Source organism: Arabidopsis thaliana, chromosome 3 (genome assembly GCF_000001735.4).
Source record: "Arabidopsis thaliana chromosome 3, partial sequence".
NCBI lineage: Eukaryota > Viridiplantae > Streptophyta > Magnoliopsida > Brassicales > Brassicaceae > Arabidopsis > Arabidopsis thaliana.
Window position 1 is genome coordinate 8,442,997 of NC_003074.8, and position 14,051 is coordinate 8,457,047.

The 14,051-nt window shown below is 35.3% G+C and overlaps 3 protein-coding genes across 6 annotated transcripts; 1 reads left to right on the top strand and 2 right to left on the bottom strand.

Moving 5' to 3' along the window:
* Positions 1–236: 236 nt before the first annotated feature.
* Positions 237–5,345, top strand: AT3G23540 (alpha/beta-Hydrolases superfamily protein; the record flags this gene model as incomplete). 3 transcript variants are annotated; one of them, NM_001338645.1, is made up of 14 exons in its annotated part: positions 237–1,095; positions 1,190–1,271; positions 1,537–1,640; positions 1,794–1,920; positions 2,307–2,401; positions 2,728–2,851; positions 2,937–3,017; positions 3,165–3,263; positions 3,360–3,515; positions 3,600–3,654; positions 3,735–3,805; positions 4,110–4,160; positions 4,389–4,568; positions 4,637–5,074. In NM_001338645.1, exons 2-14 carry the CDS (start codon positions 1,233–1,235, stop codon positions 5,072–5,074), a joined length of 1,620 nt encoding a protein of 539 aa, NP_001327699.1. In that variant the 5' UTR covers positions 237–1,095; positions 1,190–1,232. The 3 variants fall into 3 exon arrangements, with proteins under 3 accessions (NP_001327699.1, NP_188996.2, NP_001030748.1); NM_113257.3 differs by having other exon boundaries at positions 313–706; positions 4,637–5,345; NM_001035671.1 differs by lacking the exons at positions 237–1,095; positions 1,190–1,271; positions 1,537–1,640; positions 1,794–1,920 and having other exon boundaries at positions 1,942–2,401.
* AT3G23550 (MATE efflux family protein) lies at positions 5,277–7,803 on the bottom strand. Its single transcript, NM_113258.5, has 7 exons — positions 7,396–7,803; positions 6,526–7,070; positions 6,304–6,390; positions 6,164–6,220; positions 5,839–6,077; positions 5,641–5,759; positions 5,277–5,543 (listed from the first exon to the last, which is right to left on the bottom strand). Exons 1-7 carry the CDS (start codon positions 7,651–7,653, stop codon positions 5,439–5,441), a joined length of 1,410 nt encoding a protein of 469 aa, NP_188997.1. The 5' UTR covers positions 7,654–7,803; the 3' UTR covers positions 5,277–5,438.
* Positions 7,804–10,906: 3,103 nt separating this feature from the next.
* Positions 10,907–13,712, bottom strand: ALF5 (MATE efflux family protein). Of its 2 annotated transcripts, NM_113259.4 has the most exons (7): positions 13,311–13,712; positions 12,482–13,026; positions 12,236–12,322; positions 12,079–12,135; positions 11,742–11,980; positions 11,549–11,667; positions 10,907–11,469 (listed from the first exon to the last, which is right to left on the bottom strand). In NM_113259.4, the coding sequence occupies exons 1-7, from the start codon at positions 13,590–13,592 to the stop codon at positions 11,365–11,367; spliced, it is 1,434 nt and encodes a 477-aa protein (NP_566730.1). In that variant the 5' UTR covers positions 13,593–13,712; the 3' UTR covers positions 10,907–11,364. The 2 variants fall into 2 exon arrangements, with proteins under 2 accessions (NP_566730.1, NP_001327615.1); NM_001338646.1 differs by having other exon boundaries at positions 11,549–11,980.
* Between the last annotated feature and the right edge of the window lie 339 nt (positions 13,713–14,051).

A 14,051-nucleotide genomic window follows, 5' to 3' on the forward strand; every position in this document is an offset into this window, starting at 1 on the left:
TAATTAATAATGAGGAGAAGCTCCTCTATTAATTTTTGATGTTCTTTAAAATACTCCTTGATGACCAAAAAAGAGAATCAAGGGTATTTTATGATTTTCAAAAGATTTGTTTTTGCAAAAAATTATTGACCGGAGTAATTATTCTGAAACAAAAAAAAATATATATTTTTTCTGCCAAAAGAAAAATATTTTAAAATATTTTTTTTGAGATTTTCTAATTAAAAATTCTTCATAGTAGAGAACATATAATAAAATAAAGTTTTGTTTAAAAAAAAATAGATTTTAAGAATATAGACTCAAATAAATGCGTCAATAAATGTCAAGAAGTGGCAAAAATGTAGGTAACTTACAAATTTTAAATCACTAACAGAAATCTCAAAAAAATAAAAACAATAAACAAACAAAATCCGTTCTAAAACTTTCTTCTTCTTCTCTCTTTCCCTTCGTATCTTCTTCTTCTTCTTCAACCTCTCGATCTCACTGATTTTTCTCTTCAACAACTCGATCTTCCCTTCCTATTTTTCAATTGGGGTCTTGCAAACGAATATCTGCTTTGAAATTGAACGAAATTATTTAGTTTTGGTGGTTTTTCTTCGACTTCACCAATCTGTTGAACTCAAGGAGAATATATGAGATAACATCAGTCTTCATTTCTGTGAGTTTCTATAATGGATCAGCTCGTTAACTTCATCATTCGACCTCCAAGGTTAATCCTTCTCTTTCCAAAATTAAGAATTTGGGTTTTTTTGTGTTTCCAAAATTCTCAATCGTTATGTGTTTGTTAGATTCAATCGTTTTAAAAATTGGGTTTTTATCGTTGATGACTAGAATTTTGTTGTTTATGTAAGCCAGAGAATTTTGTGGACCGCTTGCAAATTTGTCTTCTTCCTAATTTCATAATTATTCTCTGTACTTGACTTGAGTTTCTGATTAGAAGAAGAATTATCAATTCTTCTCTTTTTGGCCACCCATGTGATCTCTCTGTGTCGTTACTGAAACTTACTATTCAGATTCGACTGGGAGGGTCCTAATTCTGAATCTTCATCTTTTGGTTTTGATATGACTCTGTAAGACTTAAGATTGGGAAGTTACTAGGTTTGAAGATAAACTAGAAATGTATCTACGTGATTATATATATCCATCAGAAGATGATTGTTAATCTCAGATTTGACTTGCTTGTGTGCTGCAGAGCTGAGTATGACCCGGAACATGATCTCTTGGAAAAGAAGTTTATGATGAAAGGTAGATGGTATCAGAGAAAAGATTTAGAGGTAAATGCCTTGTCTCTTCTGAATTCTTCTGTATCTACGATAGTAATAAATGGGGGTTGTAACAATAGAGGTCCTACCGTTTTTTGTTCTTGTAAAGTCGATGTATTTATTGAAGTAAGATGAGAGTATATAGTTTTTGAAACTTGTGATGGTAATAATAAGCATACGAAAGTAATAGAAAACTTGGTTAGTAAGTGAAAACTGTTTTCATTAGCCATTTTGTTTTCTTCCTGGCTTGAGTGTTATTTCGGTGTGTTGTTGGCAGGTTAAAAACAGTAGGGGAGATGTTCTCCAGTGTAGTCATTATATGCCAGTTGAACGCCCTGAAGGAAAGCCTTTACCCTGTGTAATATACTGCCACGGAAACAGGTACTGGAACGTTTGTTAAAGATTTTTTGAGCTAGTTAATACCTATTAATTATCAGGAATATGATTGAGTTGTACTACTCATGGGCCTTTGGTTTACTTTTGGCCCTCTTGATTCTTCGCATTGCTTAATGGCCCTGCAATTTTATCTTATAGTGGATGTAGAGCGGATGGTAGTGAAGCCGCAATTGTGTTGCTGCCTTCGAACATCACAGTTTTTACCCTTGACTTTTCGGGATCGGGTCTCTCAGGCGGGGAACATGTCACCTTAGGCTGGAACGAAGTATGTGCTCCTTTAATCATTCTTGTTTATCTCTTCTACTCTTCAAAATATATTGTTACTTTGTAAACATGTTTGTTCAAATTTATTCCATTTTTATTTATTTAAAACCCGTGTAAACCAATATGATTGTGCTATTGTCTATAGAAGTACCCTATTGTCATCTTGATGAAGACATATTTCATTTGATTTGAAGGCTATAGAAACTCTAGTTCATGTTTAGACTGACAAGTGGAGAAATCATGGAATTCATGTTGGGTTTTAGTATTGGTCTTTGACCATGTTAACTGTGTATTATTCTTCACCCATAAAGTCACTGTTTACATAATTCTGAGTTATTGAGTGGTTTTTCTTCTTACTAATGTTAAACCTGATGTGAGTGCTTGCAGAAGGATGATCTGAAGGCTGTGGTTGAGTTTTTGCGGCAGGATGGAAACATATCCTTGATTGGGCTATGGGGGCGGTCAATGGGTGCTGTTACTAGGTTTGGCCCAGTCTATAATTTGTTAATTTACTAAGAGCTTATCGTTTTTCTGCTTTGCATGAAGTTTCAGTTGATGGTATGAGACTGTCACTGTGTCAATGGAACTTAATTATACCGGAAGTTTACATTTGTTGTGAAGCTTCATTAGTTTTAGAGGGTAGAATAGGTGCTGTGATAGTTTCTGGTGATTAGTCATAGCTATCACATGTCACAAGGGAAGAATTATAAGAGACTAATGTTTGAGATAAGCAATTTATCATGGCAATCACTTGTACTGCCTTAAACTATGATAGCTTTGTGTTGAATCGTCCTTTTTTTTGTTACAGCTTGATGTATGGAGTCGAGGATCCTTCGATTGCAGGAATGATTCTAGACAGCCCCTTCTCCGATTTAGTTGATCTGATGATGGAACTTGTTGATACATATAAGTTTCGTCTGCCAAAGTTTACTGTAAGTAAATGTATATTTTGGTGGGAGTTGTTCTTTATACTGCAAGGCTTCCACATGTATTCAGCTCTCTCTACTGTATATTCAGGTAAAATTTGCTATACAGTTTATGCGGAGAGCTATTCAGAAAAAAGCAAAGTTTGATATAATGGAATTGAACACCATTAAGGTCGGTCCTCTACCTGTTTGTCCTTTTTATCTACTTGAGTGCATAAATGGTCTAATATATACAAACAGCATCATCATTGCTTTTCATAATCATCCTGCTAGTTGGTAAAGTATTTAACAGTTTAATTGTTTATCTTCCATGATTCAGGTGGCAAAGGCTAGTTTTGTTCCGGTTTTATTTGGACATGCCTTAGATGATGACTTTATCCGCCCTCATCATTCAGATCGTATATATGAAGCTTACGTAGTAAGTTTCCAATTCTTGATAGCCATCCTTCTTCTTACACATGTTCATCTTCGGCTAGCTTCAGTATAAACACCTGGCTTATGTTTATGATGGTAGGGTGACAAAAATATCATCAAATTTCCGGGAGACCACAACTCCCCAAGGCCTCCATTCTATTTTGATTCGATCAATATCTTTTTCCATAACGTTCTTCAACCCCCAGAGGTGGTGGGGCCGACATTTTATGACCCATTGGATGATTACTTTGCAAATGTAATGCGACTGTGGCACATCTGAACGTTTAGATTTTTGTTTCTGCCTAAGAAACGTCAATAACGATGTCTATTTTATGTTCAGGGCAGTTGGGGAACTATGAATGACACAAATATTCCACAATCCTCTGTACAGAAAAGTGAGTAATACTTGTTTTTCTCTTAAGCTTCTGGTAGGTTTTATTTGAGCTTAAAGGCGACATGTTCTGTCAATATTCAGGTTTAGCCGCAGGTAGCATCTCTGAGGCAATTAATGAAGTCCGCAAGAAACGACCCATGAGTCGCACAGATGTAAGTAGTTCTCCACTAATCTGGGTCTTTTTAATACTTATGCATAGCTTTGGATGTTTTGTTTACCATTATTAGTCTGATACCCTAGCAATGGTTCAAGCAATCAAATGCTTCCGACTCTTCCAAGATTCATAATGCCTGTAGTGCAAAACTTTAGGACGCCATATTTGTCTGTTTGTAGAGCCTTACAGAAAGAGTATAAAGCTTGCTAAACTTGTTACCTCTAAAATATACTTGAAGGTTCTGGTTTGTAATCTTGAGCTTTCTCCATCGCATTTTATATGCCTTTTATTACTTTCTTCAGGTTCCTTCAAATGTCACACTCACATCTAACGGTTCTCCATCAGAAACTAAGGTATAAGATCAGTTTCTCTTCCTTTCCTTATTTCCTTTCTTTGTTGTGTTTATGATTGGTTACCATGTCAAGTGTATGGTTGTTTGATCATATAGTGGTTCATTCGATCAATGATGGTTGAGACACAAGTGCCATGGTGATCAGCTTATAATCGTGTAAATATAAATGAATGACATAAAAGAGAAGAAAGAGTGGAATTCATGATGTGGCATAATGATTTTGTTTCAGGAAAAAGAGAATCCTGATGGCCGTGGCAGTTCATCGTCTCCTGATATGATAAGCTTTGATTTGTCAGACGGCAATCAATACCCTCCTCACCTTAGGATGGCTTTAGATGATGATCAATATGTTGAGTATCAGATGGAGGACATGGCTGATTTCCCATCTAATGCAGAGGAAGAAGAAAGAGTAAGACCCAAAAACAGTTATTATGTCTATGTTCTCTTACATTCTCATAATCTTATTACTTTATTCAGATGCTTATGAAAGCGGTGATGGAATCGTTGAAAGACTTGGAAGTGCAAAGTCAACAGAAAAAAGAACCTCCTGAGACGAGAATTCATGGCGGCTCTGCTTTTTTAAATGCAGTTCAATGCATTTCATCCAGGGAAGAATCAACTTCAACTCGAGCAAATCAATCAGAGACTGATTCTGCTTCCAGTCCAGTAACACGTAGCCAGGATCAACTACCGTCATCTTCTGAGTCCAATCCTCCTAGTGAGACCTCGAGTTCTCTGGCGAGAACCGTAACCTCTTCTGTTCCCGGCTCTTTAAGCCAGAAGGAAAGCGAGACTGGTGACGTGCCAGGTACAAAGGCCACCGTGACAGTGGAACGTAGTAGTAGTGCACCGGGGAAAGTCTTAGACGGGTTAATACGCAGGTGGGATCTTAACTTTTTCAAAAACAACAAATAAGTCCAGTTATGAGTTTGGTCTTTTAACTGGGTCAAGTCAGTGCTATACATATTGGTTCAAAAATTAGAAGGGTTTCTCATGATAGGTTAATTCGTTGTTGGCTTTGGTTATTCAAATGTTTACATATGATTTTATTCAAATGTCGTCTTCTCTTGTTGGCTTTGAACAATTTGTGCAGATATGCATTGTGTTCGTTTGTGTTCGTTCAAGTGCTCTTTATCATCTTTGTTACAAAAATATGTTGATTTCAATAATTCCTAAAAGTTCACTTAATAATGTCTTTTCTTGGACACAATCTTTACATTGATCTCGTCCACAACAACAATCTTCTTCCTATAATAATCGGAAAATTGAACTATAGGTTTCAGACAGTGGCAGCAGTCAGCTTTGTCCACTTCCGGAAAATTGTCATAAGCAAAAGAGATGCGGACTGGCAAAACATCCCACATATCAGACCGATCCATAAACCCTGTTTTCATCAAAAACAATATCAAAATAATGAATCAAACACAGTTTAGCAACAACAAAAATCTTTTAAAAGTTTCATAAGAGAGTCTAACATTCACCTTGGCATGAAGCTTCAACTTGAAACCACAAAGGACTGAAATAGGCATTCCGATTAAGTAGAATGTTCCCAAATTTATAACCGTGGCTAACCGCTGCCATCCGCATCCTCTCGCAACTCCTGTAAAATACATTAAAGAAATGAGTTTCTTCGCGCTTGATAGTTCAAGAAAGAAGAAGATTTTCTTGGATCTTTATACCTGATAAAACACCTTGGATTGAATCAAGTGTTATAGATGCAGCAAGGAAAAACCTTAGTGATGCAAATCCCTCTTTAATCACATGGCTATTGCTGAATAAACCAACCCAGGCATCATGACCTACAAGTATAGCAATGACTACACCGAGAGCTAGAACTAAAGACAACTTAACGGAGACCGAAGTCGCCTTCTTTGCGCCTTTTACATTTCCTGCTCCAAGTTCGTTGGACACACGCGTACTGCAAAGTTTTCGATTTTTAATTTTAATACACAATTATGAGAGGAATGCAAAAGTATTTTGAAAAGATTGATGAGTTTAGCTAACCTTGTAGCTGCACTAAGTCCGCATGTTAACATGTAACTTATTGATTCCGTGTTGACGCTGAATTATTTTAACATTACACACAATGAGCAACTTTGTTGATGTAAATTAATTAACTATAATAGTGATATTAAAAAACTTACCATATAGCTACCAAAGAAGTGGTGATTTCCGGATTTCGCATCAATCCTGCTAAGAACACTAGAATCTCGAACGCCCAATATTCCAAACTGTTGCAACAATATAGTTTCTTAAACTTCAATAAGCATATAGAGTTGAGTGTATCACAAATACACAATGATGACACTAACACAAACCACTAAGCTACACATTTTGGTCAATAAAGTATTATGAAACTGACTTACCATACCATAGCAGCAGAAGGGATGCTTAATGTCAAGTTTAGTACTACATGATGAAATGATTCCATCGAAAATCCGGTCCATGTTTCCTTAAACTTGTCCGAACAAATCACATAAAACCCGAGAGAAACGAAAGCTATCCACAATGAAATAGATGTAGCTATTGGAGCACCGATGAATCCAAGCCCAGCTAAATGCACCAGAGCATATGTAGTACCGATATTAATCACCAAGGGAAGAAACGAGAATAAAACTAGCGGAGTAACGATGCATTGTGTTTGGCAAAATCTCAAAATGTTTTGTAAGAACCCGTAAGCGAGTAAACCGGGAGCTAGGTACTTCATGTAGAGTGCAGCTTGTTTTGAGATGCTAGGATCTTGTCTAAGAAGTAAGAAAACCGATTCCGTGAAGAACCATAAGATGGTGATGAGAATGGTGAAGACTAATGAAACAATGCAAGATGATTGTAGATGAATCCCCAACATTCTATAGCTTTTTGCACCAAAGCCTTGTCCACACAATGTCTCAAGTGCTCCACTTAACCCTGTCTGAAAATTAACAAGACATTAAATGTCTTTATAGAAACAAATACCCATATAATGCATAGAAACGTTCTGGTTAAGGAAAACAATTTAGACAAAACGCATAAGCCCATCCACTTGTCCCTTTTAGATCTCCTTAAATAGCAAAACAAAAATGAAACAATATTAACCAAATTTAGAGAAATGCATGGATAAAGTTGAATCCAAATTTGAGTGTATAACCTTTTTATATATATAATATATTAGCCTATCTTTAGTAACTTATGCATGTAGTAAGCAAAAGAAAATGTTGGATGCAAATGAAGGTTGGAGGATAAGGAGATAATAGTACCATGAAGGCAAAACCGGTGACGGTAGCCCAAGAATTGGCTAGGGTAGCACCGGCGAGCTCGAGTTGGCCGAGTTGAGAAGCGAACATCACAGAGGTTAAAGGGATACAATAATAGAAAAGATTGGTGAATATCATTGGTAGAGAGTAAATGATTTGAGTCTTTGCTTCTTCAACGTCAATAAGTTTTTGAACAAAAGTTGATGATTTGTCTCTTCCTCCTTCACCATCATGGTCATCTTTGGACGTGGGATCAGCCATTGTATCTTCAAGGAATTTGGATCTGGCGAAGAGTAGGAGAAGCTAGACAAATTTTTATTTGTAAAGGTGAAGAACTATATAAGGAGTAAGTGGAGAGCTTTTTAATTGGATATGTTCAAAGGGCCTGTCTCTGTCAGAGGAGAAGCCAACCAATTTCGACTCTCCATGCACAAACACGAGGGAAAAAAAGAAAAGTAAGTATAAAATAAGAAAGGTACGCAAAAATAGTTTATGAAAATATTAAACACAGAACTAAAATATTAAGACACAGAGACACATTTATGAATTTAATATTAACACTCATGAATCATGACTCACCAAGTAGACAAAGCCAGAATTAGTGCTTGGATTAGGAATCAAGTGTTATGTACATATATTTGATATATATATCATCTTTAGTTTCTTTTTATAAAATCTTGTAAGTATATACATCTTATTCTTATGTATATTAGGTATTTTAACAAAAAAAAAAATGTATATTAGGAATCAAGTGGATATATATACATATTTAGGACTTAGCTTCTGATTATGATGTGTGCAAGTGTGGTGGTCCTTCTGCCGGCTCAATATTATTTAGAGGTTTTGGGAGGATTTTTCTTTAGGCCGCCCTATAGACATTACAATGGCTGATCCCACGTCCAAAGATGACCATAATGGCTGATCCTACCATTACCAAATTTTATTTATAATTGTTTAAATTCTATTTTTTTTTTACCGGATTGGTTTACAGTAATGATATGGTTGTGCCATTATCCAAATAAAAAAAAAACCGACATTATAATGGAAGAGTTTTTTTCGAAAAAAAAGAAAGAAAACAATATAATGGAAGAACAAAAAAAACTCCTAGAGTTCAAGAGTTGGGGCCGGCTGCGGAACCATTGTAGCTCCCACCAAGTAAGCCAACCCTACTACCATCAAGTAGTAAAGAGTTAGTTTCCGGCCATCAAAAAATTCAAAATAAACGGCTAACATTTTAGAGAATATTAGTCTGGTTAAATTGTCTTCTGACGCTGATGGTTGATGTAATTGTTAATAGTGTGCTGCACTGCTGCTACTAATCTTTGACTTGCTAAGACTCAAGAGCAGGTAGAAGCTAAATTCTAGATAACTCACGTTGCGTGTAAGGAATGGTGGGGAAGATCTTCCCTTCCTATGAGAGTCTAAGAACTCCAATTCTTTTGACTAAAGAATCTAGCAAGATTCTCCCATAATCAACATCATTGATGTATTCATTATTAATCCTAGCTAGTTTAATCTTCAAAACTTTGATAACAAGACTGAACTAAAGAAGCAAAAAAGCAAAGGTAAATGGAGGCATAAACATAATTTAAGAGAAGAGATGTATCAAGATGAGAAAATCTTCACTAGTTTGATGAAAATATGACATCTTCATTAACGAAATGTAGAACAAGGCTCTTGAGTCTCTATACAAATTAGAGAAAACTCAAACTTATATTAAAAATCCTCAAAAACAAGTTTAAACCATGCTGGCACTTCAAAATTTGTGGGATGACATTGCCTATGTCGATGTGGAGGCCAATCTGATACTTGCATGATTCTTCAACTTTCCCGCTTTGATCTACCTCTGCCCGATGTAAGAATCGACGTGTGATTTGCCATTTTCTTGCATGGGACCATCACAAGGTCGATGTGGGTCAGGGTGAACGATGTGAGATCTAGGAGTCTCATAAACTTGTGTTCTCCCTTAAACGTCTTTTAGCTTGATCCATTCCGCTACATGCTATGTTGCTTCTCCCCTTTATTCTCAAATGTAATCCAAATTTTAATCTTTTGTAAGGGGAGAATTATAAATTATGAATTTAAACTATATATTGTATATCTATCTATTGAAACCCATAATTACAAAAAAAAACTAAAAAAAGTTTTCTAGTGCCGAAATTCGATCCCGGAAACTTTTCAAATCCGGAAAGCCATCAATCAATTAAACCGGAGAAACAACAATCGAGATAAATTAAATCCTTGTGTTACAGCGGATCTTTTGATAAGCAATGAATTTACACTGTATATATATTTACACAAATAACAACAGATAAATTAAAAAAGTTTCCGCTGCCAGGATTCAAACCTAGAAAGCGATCAATCGATTAAACTAGAGAAACAGCAATCAAGATGAATTAAACCCTTGTACTACAACGGATGTTTTTGATAAGCAATGAATTTACACTGTATATATTTTTACACAAATAATTACATATTTCTTTTTAAAAAAGTTTTCTTATGCCACAGATCGAATATGAGAGACGAATTCTTTTGATAGGCAATGAATTTGGTTTGTGGATTTCAAATTTAGGAAAGTTATCAATCAAGATGAATTTAACCATTGTGCTATAGTGAAACTATTGTTAAACTAGGAATTTACACTATATTAGGGAAAGACTAACATGACCGAATAAATGAAACACAAAAGACGACTAACATTAACGAATAAATGAAACACAAAAAAACGAGTTTAATTAGGAATTGAAGTTCAGTTCAAAATTAGAAAGATTTGTATCACGAAAGTTCAACATAGCAAAACAATAGATGAGATCGAACCATGTGACATAACGAGGTTTAATTAAGCACAATCCTAGATTCTATTCCTTAGCCCACCAAATAACAACTACTTAAGTTTCATGACACTGTTTTATGTTAAACTTCTATGGAAACAGTGTCAAGTAAATCAATTGATGGCATTCGTAGATTCTATTCAAGTCAATCACCTAATTATGTTAAACTCTATCTGAAAATAAGATTATGTAATAGGCTTACTAATCATCCTAGCATCGCCTCATGGCTAAATAATGGAAAACTTATTAGATTTGTGTTAAGTAAATTCATAACGGCCATAACCTCCTTTAGGACATGGAAAAGCCTAAATGAACTGTATGATCAAACTTAATCTTGTGGAGAATGATCACACATCATAAAGATGAGAGAAGATTTGAGTAGTATATAAAAGACATTGGATAATTCATTAATTACCAATTGGTTTTGAGTTGGAATCCCATGAAACTTAACATGATAGGAGAGTCCAAACACACGTTGTCTGACTAATCTGGCCAGAAAGTTGTCTGAGCATTCTACTAATTGATGGTTTAAATGAAGATTCAATCCTATCGAGATAGATAGAAAATCATTATTTCGAAGAGACGAGATAGATTCTATCAAAATTAATGGCCAGAAAAGCTATTATTTTGAGAAAACGTGTGGACAAAGATCTCATATTTAAGCTAGCTCATTGCCAGAAAGCAAACAGGATAATATGGAGACACCAGACCAGACGTGTGTAACTAAGCAAGAGAAATAAGTTTACATAGAAAGCATCAAAATTTCTGATTTTAGCACAATATGCCAAAAAAATCGCCAAAAATAGTAAAACGACGAGGAATTAAAGAAATAGAAAATGAGAAAAGTTTCTTGCTGACGATAACGAAACTAGTCTAGTAAATTGAAGAACGCAACTAAGAAGAAGTTGGTTTCAAAGATAGCTTAGAATGATGCTGTAATATTCAAGCCATGACCAACTTTGTGAACCAGATTATTTCCCTTACACTCCAAAAGAATAAAAAGAAAACTAAGAAAGATAAATCTTAACTAAGCGTTTGGAAAATGATCATGAGTTCCAAATATATATCTTGATAACTGATTCCATATCTGCTTAAGAAAATAAATGTGCCTCCGTAGAAAAATGGAACGTAACTAGAGTTTTCAGACCGTAGCAACATTCAGCTTTGTCCACTTCCGGAATATTGTCATAAGCAAAAGAGATGATGATTGGCAAAATATTCCACATATCAAACCAATCCACAAACCCTGTCGCCATCAAAATAATGAATCAAACATAACATAATCAAACAAAATTTACTAATCTTATTATAGAATCAAGCAATACCTTGGCATAAAACTTCAACTTGAAACCACAAAAGGCGGCAATCGGCATTCCAATTAAGTAGAATGTCGCCAAATTTATAACCGTGACTAAACGCTGCCATCCGCATCCTCTTGCAACTCCTGTAAATAAATTTAACAATGATTTTTACCACCCTAGATGAGTAAAAAAAAAAAATATATATTGGATCTTTTACCTGATAAAACTCCTTGGATTGAATCAAGAGTTATAGAGGCAGCAAGAAAAAACCTCAATGATGCAAACTCCTCTTTAATCACATAGCTATCGCTAAATAACCCAACCCAACCATCATGACCTACGAGTAAAACAATTACAACGCCGAGAGCAAGAACTAAAGACAACTTTACGGACACAGAGGTCGCCTTCTTTGCGCCTTTTACATTTCCTGCTCCAAGTTCATTGGACACACGCGTACTGCAATATTTATTTTCGATTTTTACATTTCCGAAACAATATTTTTCAGCAAGATGGAATACAAAGTATTTTGAAACTATCTAGTAAAATGAGCAAACCTTGCAGCTGCACTAAGTCCGTATGTTAACATGTAGCTAATCGCCTCCGTGTTGACGCTGAATTTATTTAACATAACACACATTGAGAAATTTGATATAATAGATAAAAAAAACATTAACTACCAAAAAAGTGATATTAAAAATATATATTTTTTACCATATAGCGACCAAAGAAGTATTGATTTCCGGGTTTGGCATCACTCCTGCCAAGAACACAAGAATCTCGAATGCCCAATATTCCAAACTGTTGCAACAATATAGTCTCTTAAGCTTCAACAAGCCTAATGATATTTTTTTTTCTTTTTGTCAACATGTACTATTTGGTTTTGACCCCGGGTATGATTACATTGACTAATATAAACCACTAGGCTAGATATAACGGTCAAGAAACATATATACTTACCATACCATAGCAGCAGAAGGGAGGCTTAATGTCAAGTTTATTACGATATAACGGAATGATTCCAACGAAAATCCAGTCCATGTTTCCTTAAACTTTTCTGAACACATCACATAAGTTCCAAGCGAAAGGAAAGCTATCCACAATGAAATAGATGTAGCTATTGGAGCACCAATGAATCCAAGCCCAGCTACATAAACAAGAACATATGCGGTAGCAATGTTTATCACCAAGGGAACAAACGAGAAGATGACTAGTGGAGCAATGATCGATTGTGTTTGGCAAAATCTCAAAATATTTTGTAAAAACCCGTAAGCTAGTAAACCGGGAGCTTGGTACTTCATATAGAGTGCAGCTTGTTTTGAAATGCTAGGATCTTGTCTGAGAAGTCCAAAAATCGATTCTGTGAAGAACCAGAAGATGGTGATGAGGATGCTGAAAACTAATGAAACGATGCAAGATGATTGTAGATGAACTCCCAACATCCTGTATCTTTTTGCACCAAAGCCTTGTCCACATAATGTCTCAAGTGATCCACTTAACCCTACCTGAAAACAAAGAGACATTAATGTATGTCATAAACAAGCACTTATACATATATACCGTTGGCCAAATGTTCTTGAAGATGTCGTTAATAAAAATTTAGACAACTCCTAAAATCATCTACTAGTCATTTATGTCGAATAAATCATTTTAAACAATCTTGATTCTTGAATTCGAGTTCGAGTCTATTATTGAGATGGAAATAAGTGGGTTTTAGTAACTTTTGCAAGTAGACATCAAAACAAGATTTTAAATTACAAAAGCTAAAGAAATAAGGAAATAATGGTACCATGAAGGCAAAACCGGAGACGGTGGCCCAAGAATTGGCAAGGGTGGCACCGGCGAGCTCGAGTTGACCGAGGTGAGAAGCAAACATCACAGAAGTTATAGGAATACAGTAGTAGAAAACATTGGTGAGTATCATTGGCAAAGAGTAAATCATTTGAGCTTTTGCTTCTTCCACGTCGATCACTTTTTGAACCAAAGTTGATGATCTTGATCTCCTTCCTCTTTCATCTTCTCCACCTACATGGTCATCCAACAACGGAGAACTCGTTGCCGGATCAGCCATTGGATTTTCTTGTTGAAGGACTTTGGGTTTGGTTAAGACTTGAAGAGGAGAATTGTGATTTGGCAAGGTGAGGAATTAAATAAGAGATGTACGCAGAAACAGGATATTAAATACCAACACAAGAGGCCTCTCTGCCATTTACTGCCACATTATAATGCAATATAAATACATTTTTTAATTATGCCAAAAAAGATTCAATTTATTACATCCTCAGACTAATTATTTTTGGATCAGAATCAATAATCTTAAAACAAAATGATGACTTAAAAAGTCAACCAATTAAATTTGCAATGTACTATAATCAGGCAGCTCATGAGTCATGACCACCCGATTACCACCTCAGGAAACTTTGAACATTGGACTTAACTTATCGTTAAAATTGTGAATAACAAAACTTCATCAATTAAGAAATATTTCTATATTACAACAATTCACCTGTTTCAAGACATGCATAGGATT